General features: G+C 39.2%; 2 protein-coding genes across 4 annotated transcripts in view; both read left to right on the top strand.

The window, feature by feature from the left end:
• The first annotated feature begins 1,876 nt into the window (after positions 1 to 1,876).
• HTATIP2 (HIV-1 Tat interactive protein 2) lies at positions 1,877 to 19,410 on the top strand. 3 transcript variants are annotated; one of them, XM_023506292.2, is made up of 6 exons: positions 1,877 to 1,963; positions 3,308 to 3,503; positions 4,913 to 5,020; positions 15,037 to 15,174; positions 17,062 to 17,123; positions 17,999 to 19,410. In XM_023506292.2, exons 2-6 carry the CDS (start codon positions 3,309 to 3,311, stop codon positions 18,222 to 18,224), a joined length of 729 nt encoding a protein of 242 aa, XP_023362060.1. In that variant the 5' UTR covers positions 1,877 to 1,963; position 3,308; the 3' UTR covers positions 18,225 to 19,410. The 3 variants fall into 3 exon arrangements, with proteins under 3 accessions (XP_023362060.1, XP_003773680.1, XP_012407978.2); XM_003773632.4 differs by having other exon boundaries at positions 1,878 to 1,970; XM_012552524.3 differs by having other exon boundaries at positions 1,931 to 2,134.
• Positions 19,411 to 23,838: 4,428 nt separating this feature from the next.
• Positions 23,839 to 27,623, top strand: part of PRMT3 (protein arginine methyltransferase 3) — a 148,547-nt gene continuing 144,762 nt past the window's right edge. Inside the window, exons 1-2 of the mRNA XM_012552526.3 lie at positions 23,839 to 24,063; positions 24,147 to 24,300. Of these exons, the coding sequence (XP_012407980.1) occupies positions 24,036 to 24,063; positions 24,147 to 24,300 (182 nt within the window). The 5' untranslated portion in view covers positions 23,839 to 24,035. The remainder of the gene's footprint in view (positions 24,064 to 24,146; positions 24,301 to 27,623) is intronic.

Raw genomic sequence — 27,623 nt, forward strand, 5'->3', positions numbered from 1 at the left:
GCGTACTTTTTACCTGCGGAGATCCTGGGCTTGTATGGAGTATCTTTTTTTCCCTGGAGATCTGGAGTTTGTCATGAGGTATCTTTTTACCTGGAGATTCTGAGTTTGCATGTGAGATCTTTTTCCGGTGGAATCTGAGTTGTGTATGTGGCATGTTTTTGCGCTGGAGATCTGAGTTTGTATGGAGGTATTTTTTACTGGAGATCGGTTTGCATGGTGGGCAGTCTTTTTTACCTGGAGATCTGAGTTTGCATGCTGAGCTACTCTTTTTCCTGGAAGTCTGAGTTTGTAGTGGCCGATCCTTTTTACTTCCTGGCAGATCTGAGTTGTGCAGGTGTGGTCATCTTTTCTGCCGCAGATCTGAGTCTGCTCCAGTGAGTGATGGACTTTTTTTCCTGGAGATGGGTTTGTAGTGGCAGGTATCTTTTTACCTGGGCCAGACCCCCTCTCTGAGTTTGTATGTGCGCATATCTTTTTCCGGAGATGGGGAGGTCCCAGCTCTGCTGCCTCCCAAGCCCATCCGCCCTTGTCCGTGGGAGCAGCTCCTGGGTCCCTTATCTGTAATGCTTCTTTTTCCTGGAGATCTGAGTATGCAAGGAGCATCCTTCTTAGCTTCCTGGAGATCTGGGTTTAGAGTGGTACTGTCTGTTTCCACCCTGCAGCAGATCTGAGTTTGTAGTGATCTTGAGCTTTTTCCTGGAGATCCTGGTCTTGCATGTGGTAGCTCTTTTCCACTGGATCCTGGTTTGTAGTGTGAGCATCTTTTTCCTGGAGATTTGGGTTTAGTATGCTGAGTATCTTTTTACCTGGACCTGAGTTCAGTAGCTGAGTATCTTTTTTCCTGGAGATCTGAGTTTGCATGTGAGTATCTTTTTTTTCCTGGAGATCTGGGTTTGCATGTATCTTTTTTTTCCTGGAGATCTGAGTTTGCATGTGAGTATCTTTTTTTTCCTGGAGATCTGGGTTTGCATGTATCTTTTTTTTCCTGGAGATCTGAGTTTGCATGTGAGTATCTTTTTTTTCCTGGAGATCTGGGTTTGCATGTATCTTTTTTTTCCTGGAGATCTGAGTTTGCATGTGAGTATCTTTTTTTTCCTGGAGATCTGGGTTTGCATGTATCTTTTTTTTCCTGGAGATCTGAGTTTGCATGTGAGTATCTTTTTTTTCCTGGAGATCTGGGTTTGCATGTATCTTTTTTTTCCTGGAGATCTGAGTTTGCATGTGAGTATCTTTTTTTTCCTGGAGATCTGGGTTTGCATGTATCTTTTTTTTCCTGGAGATCTGAGTTTGCATGTGAGTATCTTTTTTTTCCTGGAGATCTGGGTTTGCATGTATCTTTTTTTTCCTGGAGATCTGAGTTTGCATGTGAGTATCTTTTTTTTCCTGGAGATCTGGGTTTGCATGTATCTTTTTTTTCCTGGAGATCTGAGTTTGCATGTGAGTATCTTTTTTTTCCTGGAGATCTGGGTTTGCATGTATCTTTTTTTTCCTGGGAGATCTGAGTTTGCATGTGAGTATCTTTTTTCCTGGAGATCTGAGTTTGTATGTGAGTATCTTTTTTTACCTGGAGATCTGAGTTTGTATGTGAGTATCTTTTTTTACCTGGAGATCTGAGTTTGTATGTATCTTTTTTTCCTGGAGATCTGGGTTTGTATGCGAGTATCTTTTTTTCCTGGAGATCTGGATGTGACTGTGTGTGCGCGAATATCTTTTTCCCGGAGAGGAGTGTGTGCGCGCCTGTGGGCTCGCCCGCACTCCGCGCTCGGGCCCCGGGAGCCCAGCTACCTGGCCCGCACCTGCACGCTCACTTTGCCCGCTTAGTAACCGACGCGGCGCGTCACTGCCAGGGGAGCATCCCCACTCCGGCTGCGGCAGAACCCCGCCCACCCCCGGCTGACGCAGGCCTGGGGAGGCGGTGTCCTGAGTCATCCAGCCGGAAGATTCGGAGGCCTGCGGAGCCCGGGTATCAGGTTGGGAGGCAGGCTGGGGGCGGGCGAGCCTGGGCGGCGGGGAGGGGGATGTGGCAGGGCTCGGGGCTGGGGGCGGGCACGGCCGTGCTGCTGCTGCTGTCAGTTGCGCTGCTCCTGCCTCACCTGCACCTGGAAGGTCCGGAGGAGGAGCCGCCCGGCTCCAGGTACTGTCCCCCTGCCCAGTCAGTGAGCAGGTAGAGGTGCGGCCCCTCACCGTCGCCCCCACGCCAGGCGCAGCGGGCCTCCCCTCCCCAGCGGAGTGCGTGGGAGCCTTTCCCTGCTGCGGTGGTCACGCCGGCCCTTAGGGAACGTAGGAGCCCAGCAGCCCCGCCCTCTCCTCCCGGTTGTTCGTAGTCCATATTTATTGGAGACTGGGAGTGGTCCCAGCTCTGCTCCTCCCAAGGCCCCCGCCCTAGGCCCCATTGAGGTGGGACAGTCAGACTCCCCATGTTCCTTATTCTAGATTAGAAGTGGTTTGTATTTTTGGAGATTAAGTACATAGAAGGAAGCAGCCCTCTGCAGGCCCCTTCCCTGGTGCTCTGGTGAGTTTGGAAATCTACCTGACTCATCAGTTTCTCCACCCTTCCTTCCTCCAGCTCCAGACCACCCCTACTTCTCCTTTGTGGATCAGAAAATGAGAAAAACACCTTTCCATTCCAGAGTCTTCCTGTAAACCGCTTCCTCCCACCCCAACAAAAAACGGACCTTTGAGTAAAATTTAGTGTTCAAAATGAGGTCAGCTAGGACAGTCAAGTGGTGAAGTGGTAGCTGGATCTGGAGTCAGGAGGACCCGAGTTCAAATTTAGCCTCAGACACTTATTAGCAAATCACTTAACCCTGTTTACTTCAGATTACTCATCTGGAAAATGAATTGGAGAAAGAAATCGGCAAAAGTATTTTTGCTGAGGAAACCCCACAAACAGTATATACATGGAATCATGAATAATAGTAACAAATCAGGTTTGAAAATAAGATGTGGGCCTTTCACCAGTCATAAAAGATTTTTAGTCAGGAGACCTACGTTCTAGTACCTGCTTTGCGGTCCACTCTCTTGGGACCACAGGATTTAGGATTACTAGAAAGTCTAGGCCAGTTGCATCATCTTGCAAATGAAGTAACCAAAGCAGAGGAGCCTATGGGACTTGCCCAGTGTTATACAGGTAATTGGTTAATGTGTAGAGTTTAGATTTTAACCTGGATCCTCTTGCTCCTGATCCAGAGCCTTTGCTTTTTCCCATTTCTTATCCTTAGGTTAGTGATCTGACCCATTCTCTGAAAAAAAAAAAAAAAACAAATTGTTATAAGCCTCTAACATTTGATATTTCTCTTGCACACAGCATGGCAGACACAGGCACCTTGCCAAAGTTGCGGGAAGACTTCAGGATGCAGAATAAATCTGTGTTCATTCTGGGGGCCTCAGGAGAAACTGGCCAAGTGCTCCTTCGGGAAATTCTGAAAGAGAATCTGTTTTCTAAAGTCACCCTCATTGGACGCAGGAAAATAGAGTTTGAAGAGGAAGCTTATAAGCATGTGGTAATATATAGAATGTTATGGGTTAGCACAATTGCAGAACTCTTAGAAATAACCCTATAGAATGTATTTCAAAACTAAAGCTTTGGGTTGTTTTGGCAAAGGTTGACTTTTATGGTTATTTCTTTTTCAGCTGGACCTTCTTTATGCAAATCATTTGATTGGATAAGCCATGGGGAGGGGGGTGTGTGTGTCTGTGTGTGTCTGTGTGTATTCATCATGTGTAAAGCACCATAAACACAAGATTTAGGGGATTGTACATAGGAGTCAAACAGGTCTGGGCCTGGTAATTGATAGAAGCATTGAGGTGTTTATGAAAGGAACCTCAGTAAAGTACTCATCCTTTTTGTGTCTGGGTTTCCTTACTTCTAAAATGGGGGCAATCTCATTTTCCCCATAAACTTTAGCAGGGGTCCTCAAACTTTTTAAATAGGGGGCCAGTTCACTGTCCCTCAGACTGTTGGAGGGCAGGACTGTAGTAAAAACAAAAACTTTGTTTTGTCGGCCTTTAAATAAAGCAACTTCATAGCCCTGGGTGAGGGGGATAATCGTCCTCAGCTGTTGCATCTGACCCACGGACCGGGCCGTAGTTTGAGGACCCCTGCTTTATAGGATTGTTAGGAGGAACAGATACTAGGCATGTATGTTAAAATGATTGGAAAAGCTTAGGGAGGTTAGACCTTGGGATACAAATTGATCAAAAGCAAGCATTTATTAAGTACCTACTATGTGTGAGACTTGTTCCAGGCTAGAGGTTCAAAAATAGTTCCTGCCCACAAGGAGCTTGGGAGAGACACAAATATAGAGACACCTTTGTGCGTTGATTGTCTAGTCCATTTGAGATTTTTTCTTGGATGCTGTTCTGACAACAACCTCTTGACTTCTAGTCAGACATTGTCAATCAGACATTGATGTGGTGATATACATTAAAGTTATGGAATTATTCTAATAGTTTTCATTAGTACTTTAGTAGAATTTTCACCTATCTAATTGAAGAGAATAGGTTCAAGTCAGCAAGCATTTATTAAGCGCCTTTGCTTGCTAACCACTGAGCTAAATGGTTAGGGATAGAGAAAGATAACTGGATAATTGAAACATTTGCCTTTTCATTATTATAGGGAGCTCTCTCTACCAGATCAGCAGCCCTTCTGTGACTTAATACAGAAATCACTGGGAAGTGCCATAGAAATTTTAATTTGGTACTAATGTTAATTGATAAATAATTTTATATTTCTCTTTTGTGTACCTAAGGGATGTGAGAGCTCTGCAGAGAGAAAATCCTTTAGGATAGGTGAAAATAAGTTTGTAAATGTAAATGTTTGATTGACTCTTATAGTGTTTTATGTTTCATTCTTTAAGGTTTTTTTTTTAAACACTATATAGTAATTCTTATTTGTGTGCTTATTACTTAGAATCAAGAAGTCGTTGATTTTGAAAAGCTTGATGAATATTCTTCGGCTTTCCAAGGCCATGATGTTGGATTTTGTTGCCTGGGAACTACCAGAAGTAAAGCTGGTGCGGTAAGAAAGGAAATAATCCTCTTGACCTTCATGTTAAAGGAGAATCTCCAAATTCTCTTTTCTTCTCATCCTTTCATCTTCTATTCCACCTACTTGGGTACATTGGCCACACTGAGAAACACTTTATATGCTCTCCTAAGCATATAAGCACTCAAGGTGATATGCTACTCCATTTTATGTTATACTCTGGAAAGTTCTGAGTATTTCAGTTATCCTTGTTTTTTCCCATCTAATTTATAACATTTCTTTCTTCTTCCTTTCTTCACTCGTTTTCTCCTTTCTTTCTTTCCTTTCTCCCTCCTCTTTGTTAATTCACTCATTCATTCATTCATATCACTTAAGAAGCTGAACAAAAACGAATTGACAATATAACTATGCCATAATATATGCAGTATTTGACACCCATCACCTCCCAACTTGTCAGTTAAGAATAGGGATATTGTTTCTCCCCTTTCACTGGTAATTTCAATTAACTTGAGTTTGGAACATTTTAGGATTGTTTTCTTGAACATTGTCTCATTATATATACTACTTTCCATATTATCAGTTTATACAAGTCTCCTATTTTTCTGAATTCTTTATGTTATTTCACATGGTGAAATAATATTTCATTATATTTGTTGTAATAACTGAGCACCAGACTTAGAAAAGTATTTAAGAAAGTGCTAGGTATTTCCATGATTCTCCTATTTATAAATTGTGCTGAAATCAGAACCTTGAAGACACAGGGTTACCTGGGGACAACCATAAAATTGGCAGTTTGTCTTTGGCCTTGCGCTGAACCTTGTGCTTGCAACTATAACAGAAAAAGCTGCCAGAGAGAATGGGAAAACCCACCATCTGCAGCCCCATATTAGATATTGGGATATTTAGTTATTCAGGAAAGGAATATTTAATTAAGCCCTTAACTGTCTATGGGATACTGAACCAAGTTCCGGGGTTACAAAGAAAGATAAAAATATGGTCACTTCAAGGGGTTCACATTAAAAGGAGGAAGCAAACATGCAAACTAGTATAAACAAATATATGGTACAAATACAAATACATATGTGCAAAGATTTATACAAGGGAAATTTGAGGTAAGCTCAGAGGGAGGGCACTAGTTGTGTGGGACATGGGAAAGCCTCTGTCAGAAGGTCAGATGAAAACTGAATCTTCAAGAAAACCTGGAAAACCAAGAGGTGGAAATAGTGAGGGAGTATATTCCAGGTATGGGGGGAATCAATGAAAAGAAATGGAGTTGGAAAATGAATTATCACATATGGGGGCAGCAAGAAAGGCCAATGTTGCTGGTTTGTAGATAGGGAAAGTGTCATATGACTGGAAAGGTAGGAAGGGACCAAGTGACAAAGGCCTTTAAAAGAAAGACAAGAGATTTTAGATTTGATCTTGTAGGTCAGAGGTGTCAAATCTTTCAGCCCACAAACAAAACTCTAAGTGTAGGCTTAACTGAATTAAAATATAATTGAAAAATGTTTGGTAAATAAAAATGCAATACAAAGCAAATCCTGTTAATTTGTGGCTTTCTAAGGCAATATAATATGAAGCTGGCAGGGGATCAGAGCTGTAGTTTGTAGGGAGCCACTGGAGTCTGCTGAGTAGGTGAATGACAAGGTCAGATGTGCACTTTAGGAAGATTACACTAGCAACTGAATAGAAGATGGACTGGCATGGGGCAAGACTTGCTTGCTGTAGTCCAAGAATGAAGTGATCAGCACTTTGGTATGTGAGTGGAGAGAAAGGGATATATAGGAATGATAGAGAAATGGCAGGACTTTGCCAATAGATTTGGCAATATACCCAATAGATTGGATATATAGGGGCACAAAGTTGAGTGAGAGAGTAATGGGGATATGAATAAGGTGAATTGGCCAATCACAGGATCCAAAAGCCAATGGTCAATGGAGTTGGTAAATGTTGATGCACATCCTTTTAGCTACTCAGAAAAATTATATACTGATGGGGAAACCTTGCCATAGTTCTCTGTAAAGCTGATGGGGGAGATCCTTAAGGGAACCTTGCCACCATGTTCCCTATAAGGTTCTTAAAGAGCCAACAGCTCATGACCCTCGGATCTGACAGTGATATTCTTTCCTTAATGATTAGGTCTGACTAATTGGAACTGGCCATTGTTTTTGTCACTTAATTCTACACCTGCCTCCTTCCCTCAAAAAATTTGATTTAGAAGTGTGTTCTTTCTTCCTTCTTTCCCACTCTCTGTTATTCCCTTTCCTTCCTTTCCCCTCTCTTTATCTCTTTCCTCTCTCCCCTTCATGCCAGACTTTACACATCAGCAATAAAGCAGCAGAACATCTAGACACGACTTAGCCCCTAGTGATAATTGAACCTTCATTAATGATTCAGCCTCAGATGGTGACTCAGAGTTGTTTAGCGTGATTTCTAGTTTTCCATCTTCTCATTACTAATACCTCAACTCTGTTTTTGTTCAGAAAGATACTTTCTTATATATTAGCTGCAGTATGAGAGACCTGTTTGTTTATTGACACGAGAAGATCATTTAGTATACTGCAGTAGAAATTTACATTGGGGTCCCTGTCTCATCTGAAGAGTTAATTTCTGGCTCTAATTTCTATCTGAAGTATTGTTTATTCCTTTGACAAAATTTTTTTGCTGAGGATAAAGAGCATGTATAATGAGTAAGAAAATTGCAATCCCTTCCCTTAAGGCTTACTGTCAAATATAGACAAAGAAGACCCATGTAGAATATACTCACATAGTCTTCCTCATCTGTAATGGGTGATCCCAGGTAATTGGCTATTGTGGCTCAGATGCTGTTAAATATTTTCCACTTTTCAAAGTAGACATCATTTGCTAAGTTAGATTTTTAGACTCTGTCTTGGAAAGGAGGGAGAGATGATTAGCCCTGAGAGAGAGATGGTTAGTAGAGAGCATGAATCGATTCCTATTACTGCCTGTGTGATGCTGGGCCAGTCACACAACTTCTCTGGCCCAAATAAATAGATTCTCATGTCCATAATCCCATGAAGATGAGTAGAGCAGGCAATGATCAAGAAAATGTTTTTGTACTTCAAGCTCTTAACTATAGGGAATAGCATGTCCTTGAAGGAAATATTTGATTAATTTATTCATTCATCCAAGTTTTCTACTTTTACATGGAACTTTCCACTGTTTCACTGGGGCCAGGCTGATTTTGGTAGTGGTTCACTAAAATCCAAGACTAATTTTATGCCTAAAGCTTAAAATCTTCTAGCTCATTCTAGAAAACAAATCTTGCTACAGATAATTCTAAAGCATTGTCCAGTAAACTTTGCTCTATTCAGATTTTGTAGAAGTATATGGTTCATCAGTGGGGAGAAGGTTTTTTTTTTTCCTTCATCTTGTAGCATGATTTATTTTGTGGTTGTTTCTGTCTTTTATATATTGAAATGAGATTTGCTTTTGTTCACCCAGACATTATTTGTTCTGGCTGTTCTATTTCAAAAAACATGACATGGAAAGAGAAAATTTTAATAAGTATAAGGGTAAGAGAAAATCACATTTTGCTAATTCATTTTTTTAGTCATATATGATTCTTCATGATATTATTTGGGGTTTTCTTGGCAAAGGATAGTCCAGTGGTTTGCTGTTTCCTTCTCCAATTCATTTTACAGCTGAGGGAACTGAGGCAAACAGGGTAAAATGACTTGCTCAAAATCACAGAGTTAGTAAATGAGATGGTATGCCAGACCCTCCCCAATCTCCTAGAATCATATTAGTTATGCTCTTTAGAGGAAAATGATTTGGGTTTTGATTTAGGTTTGCAGCTTAATTTTGCAAGTAGTAATGTGATCTTGATCAAAACCTTTACTTATTACTCTCTCTGTTTCCTTATCTATAAAATGGAAATAATTCCTTCCTCTCTTACCACTTGAAGTTGATGTGATTATCATTGTGACTTTGAAAAGTTGCTTTGATTTTCTGGGGGGGGGTGGGGAAGGGTTCATTTCTATTTCTGTTAAATGAGGGATTTGAAGAAGAGGGTCTGAAATGACCCTTCCATATGTATATGAAAGAATGTGTCATGCTTTTTAACCCGAAAGTACTGTTGGTGAAAGATTTTTAGTATTAATGCTAAATATTTTTAATTTAATAAATATTAAGTATTTGTTGTGTTCAGGGGAATATGCAGTATTTGGATAAGGCAAGACACTTGTCCTCATAGAGCTTATAACCAACTAGGGTTTATACTGTTTTTTCTTCAGTGGGCATTTGTAAAAAGTTTTAGAAAAAACTGGGATTTTGAAACTGAGTTAGGAGGGAGTTCCTTCTAGACATGGTAGACAGCTTATGTAAGGTGCAGAGATGGCAGAAGAACAGCTACGTGGGAGGAACAGCAAATAGGCCAATTCGACTAGACTGAGCAATTATGTGAAGGGTAGTAATATATCATAAGGCTGGCAAGGTAGGTTAGAACCAGATTCAAATGAGCATTAAATCCTAAATAGAAGAGTTTGTATTTGATCATAGAAAAGAGGTAAGGGTCACATTATATCTCTTTTATGCCTCATGATAAGTTCCATTAGGCATTTACTAGATGCAAGTTGTTTGGCTGATTATTGTTTCTTTGCACAAACTCCCTTCTCAATTCCACCTTTAAGAATCCTAGTTTCCTTAAAGATTCTACTCAGGTGACATTTCTTCTGTGAAATCTTTCTTGAACTTTATAGATGCTAGCAATTTCTTCCCCTGTCATTATTTTTAAATCACTCTATGTATAAGTTGTACCAGGATTAAATAGAATATCAGTTTCAATAGCATACTAAATGAGTAGGGTAGTGCCATCTTATTTGTGTCTTTATAATCTTGGCATTTATAATTGTATAGTAACTTTACATACAGTAGGTGGTTAATAAATGAAGGTTGGGGAAGAAAAATTCTAGGGAACCAGTAGAGTTTATCACAGTGCCTGGAACAAAGTAAACACTTAATAAATGATTGTTTCCTTTCTTCTTTTTTATTGATGGAAATGATGCTTTCAAAAAAACTCTCATTACAGATGGAGGAGAAAAATTGTTGTGGCACTAGGTGGTATGGGTGAATAGAATGCCTTGTCAGGAAATGTCATCTTCTTGAGTTTAATCCTAGTCTCACTAGTAATAATGTGTACTAACTAAATTAATAGTAAATTTACTAAGTCACTAATTAATTTACTAAGTTTCCAACACTGACAAGCTATATGGGCAAGTCATATACCCTTGTCTGCCTCAGTTTCTTCATGTGTAAAATGATCTAGAGAAGAAAGTGTCAAATCACTCTGGTATTTTTGCCAAGAAAACCCCAAATGAGGCCAATGAAGAGTCAAACATGACTGAAATGACTGAAAAAATAAAGAAAAATTGTTGAGGAAGGTAATGTGGAATACAAGCCCTCCATTAAAGAGTCAGATATAGATTTGAATATTGGTTCTTCTGTTTGTCTTGTGTATGACCTCAGGGAAAGGGGGGTCAGATTATATGATCACCAACATGCCTTCCAACTCTAAAATCCAAATGGTGCCATAGAAAGAGTGCCTTTATTAGGATTTTTCTTTTAAGTGGGTTTTCATGCGAAGAAGGAAAGCGATTGTGGCTGGATTTTGGGTTACGTTAATCCTTTGCTAAATGTGTCCTTGCTTCACTTATTACAGCCTAGAAACTGCTCTTTCCCAAATTGAATAGTTTGTGTTCTTTATTTAAAACAAACAAAAAGGGAATTTGAGTCCTTAATTTTTTTACAGAAGCATCTTGGAGCATTGAGGGCTTGTGGCTTTTGCATGTGTGTGTGTTGGGTGTGGGAAGGGGGTAGATATTTTTAGTAAGGCCCTTTCAAGTGAGCTCCCTTTCTTTGAACAAATAGAATCTTTGCCCTTCCAAAGGGTTGTGGGAGTTTGGCTGAAGCTTGCACACAAAGGCACCTGTGAGGCGTCTCTGGCCTCACATTTAAGTGTGAGTTCTAAGTCTTTGGGAGCTGGCCACATTAAAGAACTCTAGCCAGATTTGGCTTTGAGATTTGTTCTCCAGCTAAAAGGCCAGCATGAGAGTCAGGGAGATGAAATTCAAAAATTGAGTGGGCATGGGGGTGGAAACCCAGCCATGTTTCTAATCTGCTTGGGAGCTCAGTGGATTTGTAGAATTGTTGTGGATTATCAGGCCATTGATTGCTAATAAAACAATATTTAGCTTTGTCTCTGGGACCAGCAATGGAGAAAGGTATGGGCACCTTGTCAAACAGGCCCCATTGAGTGGGGATGATGGGTTAAGTGTGGGGCTCCAATGGCAGCGTGGGTGCTCGTCCTCCTAGGAACGGTTGTCAGTTGTTAGCGAGACCAGTGAAAGGAAGGACGCCAGCGTCTGATGGCTGGGGTAGCATTGATGTGAGGTAGCAGACTAACCAGATTGAAAGAGTCCCATGGTATTTATGTCACTTTAATTTTCCTCCAACAATCGGAGACGACAGCACTCTATTAACAAGAGGCTGATCCAGAACTAAAGCTAAATAAATTAGGGTCCCCGTTTAATCAAAGTGTCCCTTTACTGGCCTTGGATTAACAGAGACAGCGTCGGTTTAGGGGTTTTTGATTGGCTGAGTCCTTCTCTTTTTGAGAAGTGGATAAAAGACAGGGAGTCTTACCACAGACACCGACAATAATCCTTCCAAATAGTGCCCCTTAAAAAAAAAAAAAAGTAAGAATTAATATTTCACCCACCAACTTTGGCACTTTGGTGTGTAAAATGTCTACTTCTGAAAATCATAATTCTGCTAGTGGGAGGGAGAATGGGTAAAGGAGAAAAGCAGAAACAAAATGAATCTTCGTTTTACCAAGTAAAAACCAATGGGAAAAAACTTTTAAATTGAAGAAATCCTTTCAATCACCTGAACTTATAACTTAGGTCCCTGCCTAGGGAAGCTAGCTGCTTTCTTGATTAATATGAGCTGCCTGGAACTCAGGCAGGTTTGTGCAACACTGATTCCAAAATGAATTTGTGCCTGTCAAAGGTAGACTAGGGAGTCTTTAAGAATGTACAAATAGGTTAACTTTTCTGAAAGCAAAGGATTTACTATAAATAAAAAGTACGCATGGATTGAACTGAGTTCTACCAGTCCTGGCTCTCACTGACTAGTTTTATATTTTTGGGGAAGTTCTGTTATCATAGGTAAATTCCATCCCTAAATCTGGGAGTCAGTTTCATTCTCTGCAAATTTAGAAGATTGAGCTGGTTGTGATGGGATCATGAAATTAGAATTTATTATCAGTTTGATTTGTATACCTATATATCCAGGGCCACGAAAAATTTCTTGGCTGAAAAGGGGTCATGAGTTTTAACTTTAAAAAGCCCTGAACTAAATTATAATATCTAAAGATATTTCTATCTTTATATCTCTAAATAATTATTAAAAATATAATTTAAATTATATCTTTATAACTAAATTATAATATATAAATATCTAAAGAAGCTAAAAAGGATTGTAGAGGTTACTTGTATCATTCTTTATCCTTGTCCTTAGTGCCCCAGTTTAATTTTTGGACTAGATTTATGATTTCATTGGTATAAGGCAATGATTTTCAAAAGTGTGGTCCATTGACCCATAGAGTTTCCTAAGATCCTTTTAGGGGATCTACAAGCTCAAAATTATTTTCATAATAATACGAGATCTTATTTGCCCAAAATTTTCCTCTCCCTTTTCCAATAATGTATTCATATGAAGCTGAGTTTTCTTCATATACTTCAACCAAAACAGCATATCACTACACATTGAATACAGATTAGATGAGAGTCCAGCCACCTTCTATTAGCTTAGATACTTAGAAAATTTGGAGAAATCTGTAAAATAATGCTTCTTTTATCTCTAATTTTTAAAAAAATATAGTTACTTTTCACCATGCAAGTTATGTTACTGTATAATGAGTTTATTATTGTACATAAAGTAATATGTTTAAATGTATTCATTTTCATTTGTAATATAATAAGTATAAATAGGTATCATCAATATAATAAAGTTTTTTTTCAGGTCTTCAGTTATTTTCAAAAGTGTAATGTGGTCCTGAGAACAAAAAGTTTTGAAAATCTTCCAAGACAAGTCAGCATCTTCTTTGCAATTTAGAGAGTTGCCTCAGTTAGCGAGTGGTTAAGTGATTTGCCCAGAGTCTTGTAGTCAGTATGTGTCAGAGAATGGACTTAATAGGTAGGAAAACCTATTGAGTCTTCCTGCTTCCTCCTAATATGGAACAGGTCTATGATAAACATTGAATAAATGTTTGTTATTGAGTTAATCTAATCCAATTTATTCACTTTACAGAAGAGGAAAAGGAGAATCAGATTGTGTAAATGATCTTTCATTTCATAGGCAATAAATGGGAAAGCCCGAGGTTTGAACTCAGGCCTGCCATTATAAAGGGCACAGACATTTAAACTTAATCTTTGGTTAAAAGTATTATCTGCTTTAACGCAAAAAAGGTTGAATTTCAAATAATGTATTAGTAACTTGTTCATCATTTTAAAAAATAGAATTGGTATCTCCCCACTGAAGGATTCAAAACCATTGTAATAGATGAGTTTGAATAACTTCATGAATACATGAAAATTGACATTCTTGCTTTAATTTTAGCTGTCTCTTATTTATAGGATACCAAGCTTTTGTGATAACACTCATTCTAAAGAACCAAGGGCCATCTAGTTACTTTTCTGCCTAATTTTTTTTAAAAATTGACCTTTAGTTGGGAACCCTGGTAATGAAGTTGTATTACATTGGTTGGTGAGGTTTTATTTATTGCCACTTGAAACTTGAAGACTTTGATGAAGTAATCCCAAGATTCCTTCTAGCCTTAAATCTTTGATTCTTTGATCTTCATTCCCCATTTGAGTTTAGCTAGTCAGCTGTTTCAGTCTACTTCAGATTTTTTTTTCCTGAAAGTTGTTACAATGGTGGTCTTCAATATGTATCAAGACCATATCATTGTGGTTACTTTGCCCTGGGTCACATCAGAGGCTTCCAGATAGCTGAATCTTCCGTCTGGGTTATATTTCTTTCAATTGCTTCCCATATGTTGTGGTTTGTAGAATTCTCCTATTCTAGTTTCCTGTCCCTGAACAAGCTCTTTTTATTTATTAATGTCCTTCTTTAGAATCTGGTGCTTATAATTGAACAAAGTATTCTGTATGTGGTCTCTCTAGCACACAGTGGGATTATTAGAGTATATAGTTTTGGTTCATCAGTGCTACTATGTGTCAGGCACTGTTCTAAATGCTAGAGATACAAAGAAAAGTTTATACACACACACACACACACACACACACACACACACAAACTAGGTAGAATTTAAAGTCTTAAAAAAAAATTACATGTAGCCATGTATAAATAAGATATATTCAGGGTAAAGTGGAGATGATCTCCAAGGGAAGCCAATGACATTAAGGACTAGGAAAGGGATCTCGGAGAGAGCTGAAAGAAGCAAGGAGTAGAGAGAGTAAAAAGAGAATTTCAGACAGGGATGACCACCATTTAATGTTGCTTTGAGTCAGGCAATGGATGCTATTTGTGGAGAACAGCAAAAAAAAAAAAAAAAAAAAAAGTCATGTCCTTGGACCACAGTTTGGGAACAGAAATATAAATTGTAAGAAGACTATAAAGAATTTACCATTAACACACAGCTTGAGCTGAGAGAGATTAACAAAATACAACATAGATGTAGGTGGTAGAAAAAAAATGATAAAAACTGAAGATATGAAAAGTTTCCTAACCTTTAGTTACTTTTCCTGGGCCTCTTGGGTTTTTGTGTATCATTTTTCTTTGGTTTTTCCCTTGCAGCTGTTCTTTTTTCTCCTTGCTACTCAAGTTGGCTCTCTGTCTTGCTGGCTGTTCTTGGATTCTTTCTTCCTTTGAATTTCAGCACTGCCTTTGGACATAACTTGGGTGCAAGCCAGAAACAAAGACTAATCTTTAAGATGAACCAAGGGACACGATCCTAGCTCACAGCCACTTGGAAATCATCCTCACATCTTTTATTCCTTCCTCAGGATGGATTTGTTCGTGTTGACCGGGATTATGTGTTAAAGTCTGCAGAGCTGGCAAAAGCTGGAGGTTGCAAACATTTCAACTTACTTTCATCTAAAGGAGCTGATAAAGCAAGCAGTTTTTTGTATTTACAAGTTAAGGTTTGTAGACTTTTCAATTTTTATAAACAGTTAAGAGATCTGGCTGTTCTAAATCATGGTTGATGAGTTCATCTGGTTAATGTGAATTATGATGACCTTGAATTTTTATACTTATGAAAAGCATTTTACTATGGGAAAAAAAGTGCTTTTAGCTTTGAAAATAATTTCAGGGTTACCTTACATTAGAAAATGTCTCTCCATACTGACCTCTAGTGTTTATTTTGATTAATCATTGAGAATTCTTGTCTATTCTTAAGATTGCATTAACTCTTCTAGTAATTTCATCACACCATTAGCAAATGGTAAGCTTGTGATCAAATAAGACCTCTCATTTTCAAATAAACTGCTCCTGTCTTCCCCATACTGTACTGACGAATGGTACAGTGGGTAGAACTGACCTGTTGAAATGGGCCCTTTGAGAGTCACTGATCTGAAATATAAGTTTGAGACTAGAGAGACATATTTAATTGTACTATTGTGCGATATAATTGTTTTTGTACTTTTTCAGTGATTTCCTCCTCTCCAAGAACTTTTCCTTCTAATGCAGATCAGAACTTTCTCTGTAACTTGTAGTCTTACACCCTGCCTAATGTCACACTTATTTAGCATCATACATGGCCTAGAGATTATAAGGAGCAGAACTTGCACATAGGGCTTCCTGATTTTGAACTCAATTCTCCATCCACCACATCACACTGCCTCAATGTGACGTTAACCTATAACTACTCACTTCCCTGCCTTCCTTTACCAGTTAAATGCTACCTTCTACATGAAGCCTTTCCCAACTCCTCTTAATTCCAGTGCTTTCTTTTAATTATTTCCTATATATCCTGGATACACAAACACACACACACACAAACACACACCTGTGTTTTTTCAGGTGTCTGTGTATATTTGTTCATATGTTGTCTGCCCCCATTATATTATAAGCTTCTTGAGGGCAGGGAGCCTGTCTTTTACCTCTTTCTAAATCTGCAGCGCTTAACATAATCCCTGGCACATAGTAAACACTTAAGAAATGTTTATTGATAGATCAGAAGTTTATAAGAGACATCTCAGAATTGGAAGGTGCCCTCAAAGAAAATCTTGTCTAACTCTCTAGAATTGAACTTTTAGTAGGTCAGTTAATCTCTTCGAGCTTCCATTTTAATGATTGTACATGTATAACCTACGTCAGATTGCTTGCTGTCTTGGAGAAGGGGAAAGGAAAGGAGGAAGGAAAGAAAAAATTTTGGAACTCAAAATCTTATAAAAATGACTGTTGAAAATATCTTTACTTATAATTGTAAAAAAATACAATTAGTGAAAACAAAATAAATATAGAAAATAAACTCAATTTAAGATGAGCTTCCATTTTGTCATTAGAGATTTGGATGACATGGTCTTTTCCAGATTTAAAATTCTCTTATTTTATATATTTATGAATCTCATCAAAATCTTATTTATTGGAGAAAGCCTTGGGTTCTTGTACATGATACCAGGGGGCCAAAGTTCTGGTAGGACCTCTCTATGTGATTTACCAGGTTGACTTTGTTTTGAGTCTAATCTTAAAACTACTGATTTTGAGTCATACTTGCTGTAGACTGTACTTCTCATGCAGGAACTTGATTAAGTGAAGAGAGACTCAGCAGCAGCAGGTCATGAATTTTTCAAGTCATTTACTAAGGCACGGCGAGGTTGTAATCTGTGTTGGTGGATGATGTGCCCACACTGCTATAATCATGAATCCTTGGAATATGGAAGGAAATGAATCATAGGTGATAATTCAGACTTTGGGGGACTGAGTACTCTGCAGAGGGTGAAGTCATTCTATCTTGAACTTGTCAGAGAACAGCAGGGAAATATGAGTTGGTTTTGATTAAACATTGATGATTTATTTTTTTTTAGGGTGAAGTAGAAGCCAAAGTTGAAGAATTCAACTTTGATCGATACACAATTTTTAGGCCTGCGTAAGTATTACAACGCTCTATATATTTGCCTTCAGAATTAAATTAGGCTCTGAAAGAAATTGATACTACTTTGGATATTTTAATTTTAAGTCAAAAGCAGCAACTAATTTTACATTTTAGTAAAATTTAGTAAATTTAATAAAATTTAGTAAAATAGTAAATTTACATTTACTATTTTCTTGTAGTGACTGAGTAATGGGGAGCTAAAGAATGTCTTCAAGTCATGGATAAAGTCAAGGGGAGGAAAGGGTCATTTTGTTGGTGTCAGAACTGGGATTGGACATTTTACCTCACTTAAAAGATTGTGTTTTTCAATGCTTGTCCCCTAGATTTTATTCTTAACTATCTGGTCAAGAAATAGAAAACAGACTCTGACCCAAGATGGTCAAGACAATCTATTCCTTTAACCCTTTACAGAAGGGAGTGTGTGTGTGTGTGTGTGTGTGTGTGTGTGTGTGTCCCTTTTGGTAGTCTGCTAAAATCTATGGATTCCTTTGAATAATGTTTTTAAATGCATAAAATCAAATACATGGGATTATTTAAATGGAAATTAATTCAATTTATACAGTCATCGTGATGTTAAAAAAAAAAAAAAAAGATCACACTCCTCAGGTTAAAAACCATTATTTTAAAGAGAACAGAGTTAGGGAGAACTACTCCTTCCTTTCTTTCTATCTCTGTGCATGACAGTATTAGTTTGTCTTGCTGGAGTCCCGCAGAGTAAAGTGCTTTTAGGGTAGGTAGGAAATATTTGTTGGGTATTATTAACTGTCTCCTTAATTTTTTTCCCTTAAGCATGAGATGAAATCTTTTATCCAAATTCTGCTTTATTTTGTATTTTATCATAATGTCATTGTTTTTCTTGTATATTTTAGGGTCCTATTATGTAACAGAAAAGAGTCCCGCCCAGCTGAGTGGTTGGCCAGAAAATTCTTTAGCTCACTACCAACCTCTTGGTCCAAAGATCATTCCGTACCTATTACAACTGTTGTCAGAGCAATGCTTAATAACCTAGTAATGCCAAGTGACAAGAAGATGGAGTTGCTGGATAACCAGGCTATCCATAACCTTGGGAAAGCAGAAGATGTTGACAAGCCATGACCACAATGGGGAAAAATTTTGCCTTTTCTTCTTAAATGCCTTTGATTCTCGTGTAATAACCAGGTTGACATTGTCATTACGAATATAAAACAATATAATTTACATATATAACATGACATATAATAACATAGTAATTTGAAGGCTGTTGGTGGAATAGTTGGTAGAATACTGGATTTGGAGACCAGAAAACATGAGTTTAATAGACACCAGCTAGGTCATTCTGGCAAAAATCTCTTAAATACCTCTCAGCCCTGGATTCTTCATCTATAATGATTATTATTAAAAAAAACTAATAAGATTGATATGAAGATCAAATGAGATAATATATATATAAAAAATATTTATGTATGAAGTTATTTGCAAATCTGAAAACACTAGTTACTTATTAGCTGTATTGTTTACCTGAAAAAAAATTACTTTATTTCAGTAGTTCCCAACTTTGTTTTTTAAGGCAATCAGGGATAAGTGACTTGACCAGAATCACATACCTAGTAACTGCCAAGTATCTGACTAAGGTCCACCTGACTCCAGGGCTGGTGCTGTATCTAATTGTGCCACCTAGTTGCCTCTCAACATTTTTTGGAGGCAATCAGTTACCCAACTTTTTTAAATGTCATATTTCATGGATGTAACCACCCACATATTATCCTTGTGGCATCTGCTATTGAGAAAATATCTAATAAAAAAACTACTATGAATTCAGTGATACTTCTAAACGATTTTATATTTTTATTAACAACATCTATATAGTTTTCTTTTAAAATAGCGATTTATATGTGTGTGAAATATTTGATCTATGAAAGGTAGGTTTACTTATTTATAGCTCTGCATATTAATTCATTTCCCCTTTTTGATGACTCTGGGGTCCTTTGGAAGCCTGCAGTTGAGTCAGTGAGCTAGTTAAAGTTTTGTGTTTTTCTCCTCAATCCATTAGAATCCCAAAGTTCTATTACTTGTGAGTTCTGGTCCATTTTCCTAATATACTCCAAGTCCTACTCATCCTATGCAAAGTACTTACAATATTGTTTTAAAAAAAGTTTTTGGTCTTTTTTCTCAAAGAACAGAAGCATGTTAGAGTACAAATTATATAGATTCTTCCATACTGTATGTACATGGTGGTTTAAATGTGTCCTGTGCCTTTATTAATGCTTTATAATGTATAATAAAAAGGGAATTTCTCTAATAATATTGTGGTTCTTAAGTAGCATATAATTCTTGTTAACTTTTGTGTGTCCTGGCCCACATTGGAAGAATGGCTATGTATACTTTCTCAGAACAATATTTTAATATTCATGAAATAAAACACAGAGGAATACAAAGGAAACCAATTAGGTTGGAATGTAATAATCAAAATGGCTGCAAAACAAGTTCATGCACTTCATGTTAAGCACCCCTGAACTAGACAATTCTGTGTCTCTAGGAACCAGTGCTAGAAGAATACTCAAAAGTTACTACCTGAGAGCTTCCTGCTCTCAAGAAGGTTCTGCACAGTACCTGGAACATTGTAGGTGATTAATAAATGCTTGCTAACTATCCACTGGAATTTACACACACAACACCTTCAAGTGCTTAATTATTGACAAATTATTGACAAGCAAACTTGATATTTTATACTTCACATGGTTGGGCTTAGAGCATTTCAGAATTGAACTTGGAGATATTTAGGGAGTCTGCAATTCTCTGAATTTAGAAGAGAAGGAGCCTTAGAAGATCATGTTTAAGCCTTTGACCAACTGTGATTCTCTTCTCTGACATCCAGCTTCTGTTTAAATACTATTAGTGGGAGTCTATTCCAAACTATCAATAAGAATTTATTAAGCACTTACTACATATCAGGCACGATGCAAAGCACTGCAAATTGGAATATGGACCTTCAGGTAGTAAACATTCTAATAAAAGATTATTTTATTACTGTTTTTCCTTCTTTGACCAAGGGGCAATGACATCATGAATTGGATTTAAATTTAAATTTAAATGAGACAAAGCTTTGCAAAGATGTTAGTCTTATAGTCTTTCACTGAAAGAAGATAACATAAAAGAAAGCAGAAATGGGGAGAGAAGAAGGTACTTCTCACCACGTAGTGATGAAGCAGAGGTAGGAGAAGAAGGATGAATTGCTGCTTGGACCATTATCTGAAAATGGAGGTTCCAGGAGGAACTTCCAGGAGGAGAGGAGGTTTATGGGGATGAGAAGGGAGCTGGAACAGGTGAAAATTGGAAGTGGAGCTGGGAGAGGGGTCAAGATGCTCTAATTCTTAGCTCTTTCAGTTCTCCCCTCTGGGACCTGAATGTTCAATCTCCATGAGACAAACAACTTTTCAAACATCTGAAGTGAGCTATCATTTTCCTTCTCTTCTATCCCCAACTTGTTTTCTATTCCAGGCTAACCATCTCCAGTCTCTTAATTCTTCTATAACATCATTTCAGTATCTTACACAATCTTGACTATATATATATATATATAGAGTCTAGTTTATTAGTATGCTTCCTAAAATGTGATGCCTATTATAGAAGAGATCCTAAGTAACATAGTGCAAATAGATTTTTATTTTGTCTGTATCTGGGATTTCAGGACAACTAGATGGCATAATTGGTTAGATTTAAGCACGGAGACAGGAAGAAAAGTTCAAATGTGACCTCAGATACTTGCTAGCTGTGTGACCTGTGTGACATTTAACCGTGTTTGCCTCAGTTTCCTCATCTGAAAAATGAGCTGGAGAAGGAAATGGCAAACAGCTCCACTATCCCAGTAGTTTTTGGTCTTTTAAAATTGTTCAGGTAGTATCAAGTAGTATCAAGTAGTTCAAGCCCCAAGTAGTATCACAAAGACAACTATATAAAAAACCCTGTGATTTGGTTGGCATATTTAATTCTGGGTAAGGAAAATCCTCCTACCAGTTGCAGTAACCATTCTTTAACATACAGACTTAGGGGGTACTGTGAGATAAAAGAACCCAGGATTAGGCAGCCAGTAAGTTAGAGGTAGGAACTTTATATAACTATTGTTTGTACAGCTTAAGATCACATTGACTTTTGGAGCAGCCCAATTTTCACTGATACTGAGCTTCCATTTCAGTATTAAAGAGCTAGGACAGGATGTCATCTAAATTTGGTATTAATTTCCATTGTGTAGTACATTGTTTTGTATATTATAATAAATATTGGTTGAGTGAATTCAACTATATTTAAATAACTTTTTATGTGCCAGGTAGTGCATGGGAAGCATAGAAGGATATGAAGAAATGTAAAGTTACCAGGGGAACCAGGTAAGATCAATTAATTTGTCTAAAGTTACTCAGCTAGTATGGGGGCAAAGGTGAGCCTTCACCCATGTGAAGTAAAGATTAACAAGCAATCTAATTGAATTGGGGTTTGGGGGTGATAATGATGAGGAGAGCCCCGAAACTCTCTAAAACTCCTTGAATCCTGGCCTCTGTAAAAAGATCCTGAGAGAGGGGCACCACCGCCATTGAGACTCATTCAATTATTTTCTCATTTCAGCTCAAGCGGAAACCCAATTTGTAGATAAAAAGAGCCAATTTGGAACAACTCCTTGCAGAGGAGCTAACATGCCATCCTTGGCATAGCAGCAAAACTCTGCCTGATGGGATGATACTCTCTTCCAGCCTCACCCTCTCTTTATCTCCCTCACCTATTTCCCTAATGAGACTTTATGCTTCTCTGTCCGGATTTCTCTACTAGAAATTTTACTTCTCTGCTAGGATTCCTTCACTACTTTACTCTTCTTGTCGGGACCTTACTTTATATGTCTCTGTCCAGATTTTGCCACTAGGGAACTCAGCCTTTCTATTCATGCATAGCAAAGGCTGACTTCCCAATGCCTCTTTTACCAATCTAGGTTTCCAGGTTTGTAAATTCCTTTGTGAAGGATCTCTGCACCCCCAGAAGGGGGTATTCCCAAAACTCCCTACCCATGCACTGAATCCCTACGAAGGTTTAGGGGAGCCAAACCTCTTCATTTAGTTCCCTGAACCCCGAACCTCCCACTAAACCTCATCATTTAACTCCCTGACCACCAGGAACCCTAATCTCATCATTTGCTTCCCTGAATCTAATCTCATCATTTGATTCCCTGACAACCCTAAATCTAGCCCTCATCAATATGAGAATTGGGATTCAGTTTCAGTGTCTGGGACAGTGTGGTCAGTAGATGATTATGGATTGAATAAATGAATAGCCACTTGTAACTCCTTGACTGTTGTCCTCATTGACTTCAAAAAAGAAAAAAAAAAGTAATATTCATCCAATGAAAAGTCACATTCACTTTCAGTTGAAACAGTTCCTATACTTGGATCCAGAGAATTCAAATGTCACCTTCCTGGAAACTTATAAAGCAGAATTCTCTATTTCCACTCCCTCCCCCCATACTAAACCTGTGATTTCAGCCCTCTAGGGAATTCCTTACATTATTGCAGAACAGTGCCTGCTCTACTATTTATAATCCAAAGTTTCCAGGGGAACCTGGTAAGATCAATTAATTTGTCTAAAGTTACTCAGCTAGTATGGGGGCAAAGGTGAGACTTAAATTCAGGCCATGACAGAGGGCCTGAATGTATGAAGCCACAGAGGCTTCTCATGTCCACATTATGAAAATTAATAGGACTTTTAAATTGGTTATTAAAAACGATTCAATGCCCTATAGGACAGCAAAGGCTGTATTGTCTAAGGGTGGTGTAGTCTGGTAGCTAAGGATAGTGTGAAGCACCCAATTGAGTGATTTGCAGTGGTGCTGTAGGTATTTTAAGAAAAGGAGATAGTGTGATCTGGATTTTTAAAGCAGGAAGAGACCTTTTAATCTAGATCTTTAATCCAATTCCCTCTCTTTACAAATGAAAAAACTGGCCCTTATTAATTGTGGCTAAAGATTTATATAGGAAAATAAGAGATTCAAATTCAAACTCAAGGATGGTTTTTCATCACGCAGTAAATCTCTGGGATTTTTATATGGACGGGAGGGGAGTGACATTCTAGCTTTGTCTCCATCATAGAAGCTCGGAGAATGCGGCATCTGCATAGACCCTGGGAGTCTGCAATTTTGCTTTTTAATTAATTTTTTTAAATTTTTTAATTAATTTTTTTTTTTTTTAATTTAAGAGGTCATCCTTTATGCCCTGGCCATTGCAGAGCCTCCTGCGCCTCCTCCATCAGCGCGCTCTCAAGCTGGTGGCAGCGCCGCAGCATCAGGGAGGGGCGCTGCAGAGGAGGAGTAATGCAGCCGGGAAGCTTTTGTTTCGTTCCCGCCAGCACTGCGGAGGGGCAAGGAGGGAAGCTGCAGAGAGAGACCCGTTAGTTAGTCCACACCCCTCTTTTTGCAGAGGAGGAAATTTACACTCAGGGAGGCTTTCACCTTCCCAAGGTCACGGAGAGTACGCTTTGGAAGCCGGATTTGAACTGGCTACTTTAGCGCAAGAGATGGGGATGCGGTCACCATAGCACCGCGAGTCCCAGCTCTGGCCCCACCCACTTGGCGAAGGACAAATGATGAGGCGGGGGGAGGGCGGAGAAAAGCGTCCAGCCCACGTGACTCTCCCTCTCCCGCCGGCTGCGGGCTGGCGGACCCGGAAGGAGGGGAGCCTACGTGTGCGCACGCGCAGGCCGTCCCCTTTTTCCTCACCTCCTTCCGGCCCTTGGTTCTCGCCCCGCAGCCTCTCCCTCCATCCCGCGTGCGTGTGTGCGTGCGTGCGTGAGAGCGTGCCGGCTGCCCGCGGACCCCCCACGCCAGTGCCCCCTCTCCCCGCTGCCTTCCCCCGCTTCAGGCATTGCTCCCCTCCGTGTGTGCGGGCGGCCGCCATGTGCTCCCTAGCAACGGGCATCACCGGTGGGTATCCCCTTCCCCTTAGCAACGCGAGCCCGCCGCGGCCTGGGCCCGCGTCCTCAGACCTTGTCTTGTGCTTGTGTCAGGCGCCAGGCGCCGGCTGCAGGAAGCCGAGGGCGAGGAGGAGGTGCCCGCGCTGTCGGACAGCGGAGACGAGGCGGCCTGGGAGGAGGAGGAGGAGGAGGAGGAGGAGGACCCCCGCCGCGAGAAGCAGCAGACCCCCTGCCTGTTCTGTGACAGGTTCGTTGGCTGGCCCAGCCTCAGTTTCCTCACCTGTAAAATGTGCCCGCGTCACCGGCCCGGCCGGGGCTTAGAGCCCCGCAGACCCTGGGTTCGAATCCCAAGCCCGGGCAAGTTATAAAACGAGGGGGTTGGACCACACGTGGATTAACCACCCCCCAAGTGCAAGTCACAGCATCAAGCATTTAATAAGCACCCTACTGTGTGCCAGGCACAAGAGAAAGGAGGGAGACAGCCCGTAAAAAGCCGGGCGGGTCTGGAGATAGTCAGAGAAAGGGAAGGCGCTGCAGTTAGGAAGCGCCTGGGAAGCCTGCAGGCAGAGAAGAGCAGGAAAACCCCAGGAACCAACAGTGACGTCAGGTGGAAGAAACGCGAGGGAAGCCGGGGGCACCGCCTCTAGGAACAAGGTTTAAAAAGGAAAAAGTCAGCAGGAGCTGCTGACAGAGAGGTTTGAAACCCAGAGCGATTTGTGCTAGAGCCTGGAGGGAATAGGGAGCCGCTGGAGATTGGAGAGTGAGGGCAGGTTATAAGGGCAGATCTGTGGAGAGGGAGACTTGGGGTAGGGACACAAATCGGCCTGCCTTACTAAGGAGTAATGAGATGAGGCCCTTTGGGGGCAAGATTATGAAGAGCTTTAAAAGAAAGCATTATTATATTTGCTCCTGGAAGTAAAAAGGAGCCCTGCGATTTATTGCCAGACCTGTGCTCCAGGAGGATAATGTTTATAGCGGAGTAGAGGATGAACTCTTCCAGCTCAAACATCACTCTACTATCTAAATGCTAGCCATAAATGGCTGCTGAAAGTGCCTTAGGAGACAGAAGTGTGTGACCTCAAGCTAAATGAATTAGCCCATCTCAAGGGAAGCAACCTGGTTTAGTGGAAGAACTTTTCTAGATTTGGAGAGGACCTTGTTTTCAGCGTTAGCTTTGTCAGTTTTTATGTGTGTGACTTTACTCTTTCTGTATGACAATTTAGGGCCAGTCACCTTATCTTTCTAGGGCTGTTTCCTTAACTAAATGAGAAGGTGCTGTGCTCTATTGGCAAAACAGAATTGAATTAGCCCAAAGGAAATGCAAAATTTTAGAAGCTGTCCCAAATGTTCACAGGGACTATTTACGTCCTACCTGTGGCAGTGCATTCCGAGCTGATATTGGTCTAATCAGCCACAGTCGGACTCTTAACTTGATGGTTATATAGTAATGTCGTTTTGGTTTTCTTTGAAAACAAAGGACAACTAAATGAGAGGATGAATCATATGACCTCAGATGTTCTTTGTAGTTCTCATTCTCTTAATGCCTTTTGGGTCCTCTATTTCCTACACTGTTAAATGGACAGGTTGGATAGATAATCTTTAAGATTCCTACTTGCCCTAAGTACTATTTTAAAATGTCATATTTGAGTTCTCAAGATTAAATTTTGAGAGATAGCAATTAATGATATTTTAAGTCTGAGAGGTTTATCCCCAATAAGTTGCTCCTTCTATTGGTGCCTTAGTTTTCTCATTTGTGTTCTTTGTGATATTTTAAGTCTGAGAGGTTTATCCCCAATAAGTTGCTCCTTCTATTGGTGCCTTAGTTTTCTCATTTGTGTTCTTTGTGCAAGAGGAAACCTTTGCATCTAGTATTATACTTTCCAAACTATAAATTTTTCTGAAGTAAGTATAGGCCAGTAGTCAGTCTCCATTTCACAGGTGAAGAAACAGATTTAAAGAGATTGAGCTAGTGTTTTTGGTAAAGACTTTAAGAGCGTGTTTATCAAATCTGAAGATGGGTGATAAAATTGAGATCTTAAAAGGTTTTGCTTTTCTAGAAGGAAGGTTTGAATTAAATCTGATGAAATTTAATTGGTTTAATATAATGTTCTGTAGTAGGGTTCAGAAATTAAGTTTGTACAAGTATTTATTAAGAAATGTATAGTTCTATAACATGCATTTCACCATGGTTGGTACATTTGTAGTATTTTGTTCAGTTTGGGTTGTCTCATTTATGAATGATGTTGACAGAATGGATTGATGGTTGAGACTTGGACTGTTAGGTAGATATAACTATTCTAGTAGAATCATTTGAAAAAAACTAGTTATATTTAACCTGGAGAAGAGAAGATTTGAGAAGACATTTTCAAAGATTTAAAGTGTCATTGTGTGGAAATGAGATTGGATTTATTTTTGACCCCAGAGAATAGAATTAAGAGCAACTAAAGGAAGTTATGTAGAGGGAAGGTTTAGATTGATATGGAGTGAAAGAGCTGTCCAAGGTAAGAATTGCAATCCCTGAAGACAGTGCCTCCTTATCTCTGGAGGCCTCCAGGTGGATACTGGTTGACTGCTTTTAGGGACAATGTAGAAGGGAGTCCTGTTTCAGATATGAGGAGCCCTTATTTGCTGGGAATTATGGCAGTTACAAATTCTAAGAGAAAATTCCTCCTGGAAGGGGAAAAAAAAAGTTAGGACTGAAATGATATAAATGAGAAAAGAAAGCAGGTCATATTAGAAATTAATAATTTTCAGAAAAAATCCTGATATTAAGCTGAAAGACTTAAAGGTAGGAGATAAGGGGAGAAGGAAAGGGAAGGGAATAAGAATTTCTATCATATCAACTACATGCTAAGAACTTTACAAATATCTCATCTGATTCTCACAGCAATCCTGTAAGATAGATCCTCATATTATATTTGAGGAAACAGGTGAATTTGAGGAATTTAAGTGTTTGTCACAGAGCCAGATAGGTATCTTAAGAATTTGAACTCAGGTCTTCTGATTTTAGGCTCAGGGCTCCATCTACTCCTATGCTCCCTGTGAGGATATAGATATACATATACATAAATGTAAGTGCACATATGTATCTTTTATTTACATATTTCACATATATGTGTATTTATGTGCATATATTATTAGGGAATATAAGCAAAATAAAATGATTCTTTTGATAGCATACAATCCCTGGTGTGGTTGGTGATTTGCTGCCTTTCTTGCTTGCAGAACCAAACTGATATCACAATGTTAGAGTCAAGTTAGTGTGTCCACTGTGGCTGATCAGACCTATTTGAGTACTGAATGTTCTGCCACAGGTTGGAGATAAATAGTCCCTATGAACATTTGGAATGGCTTCCCTAACTTTGTGTAATTTACATTTCTTTGGGGCTTATAGAGCACAGTACCTTCTCCAATGAGGGCAAGCCATGCTGGGCAGTCCTGTGCCAATGTCTCCCAGAACATACAATCAATTCTAAAGTTCTTAAGAGAGAAAAAAAAAAGTGTCTGAATCATTTTTTCTGATTGCCTTGGGAGTGTTTATCCTGTGTGTGTTCTCCATAAAATAATCTT

Source organism: Sarcophilus harrisii, chromosome 6 (assembly GCF_902635505.1).
Source record: "Sarcophilus harrisii chromosome 6, mSarHar1.11, whole genome shotgun sequence".
NCBI classification, from domain to species: Eukaryota; Metazoa; Chordata; class Mammalia; order Dasyuromorphia; family Dasyuridae; genus Sarcophilus; species Sarcophilus harrisii.

Excerpts from the sequence above, each read along its gene's own strand:
- HTATIP2 (XM_012552524.3), top strand. The coding sequence starts at position 2,019 with ATGTGGCAGGGCTCGGGGCTGGGGGCGGGCACGGCCGTGCTGCTGCTG. Across the intron at positions 5,021-15,036 it reads CCAGAAGTAAAGCTGGTGCG|GATGGATTTGTTCGTGTTGA; the intron begins GTAAGAAAGGAA and ends TTCCTTCCTCAG. Across the intron at positions 17,124-17,998 it reads TACACAATTTTTAGGCCTGC|GGTCCTATTATGTAACAGAA; the intron begins GTAAGTATTACA and ends TGTATATTTTAG.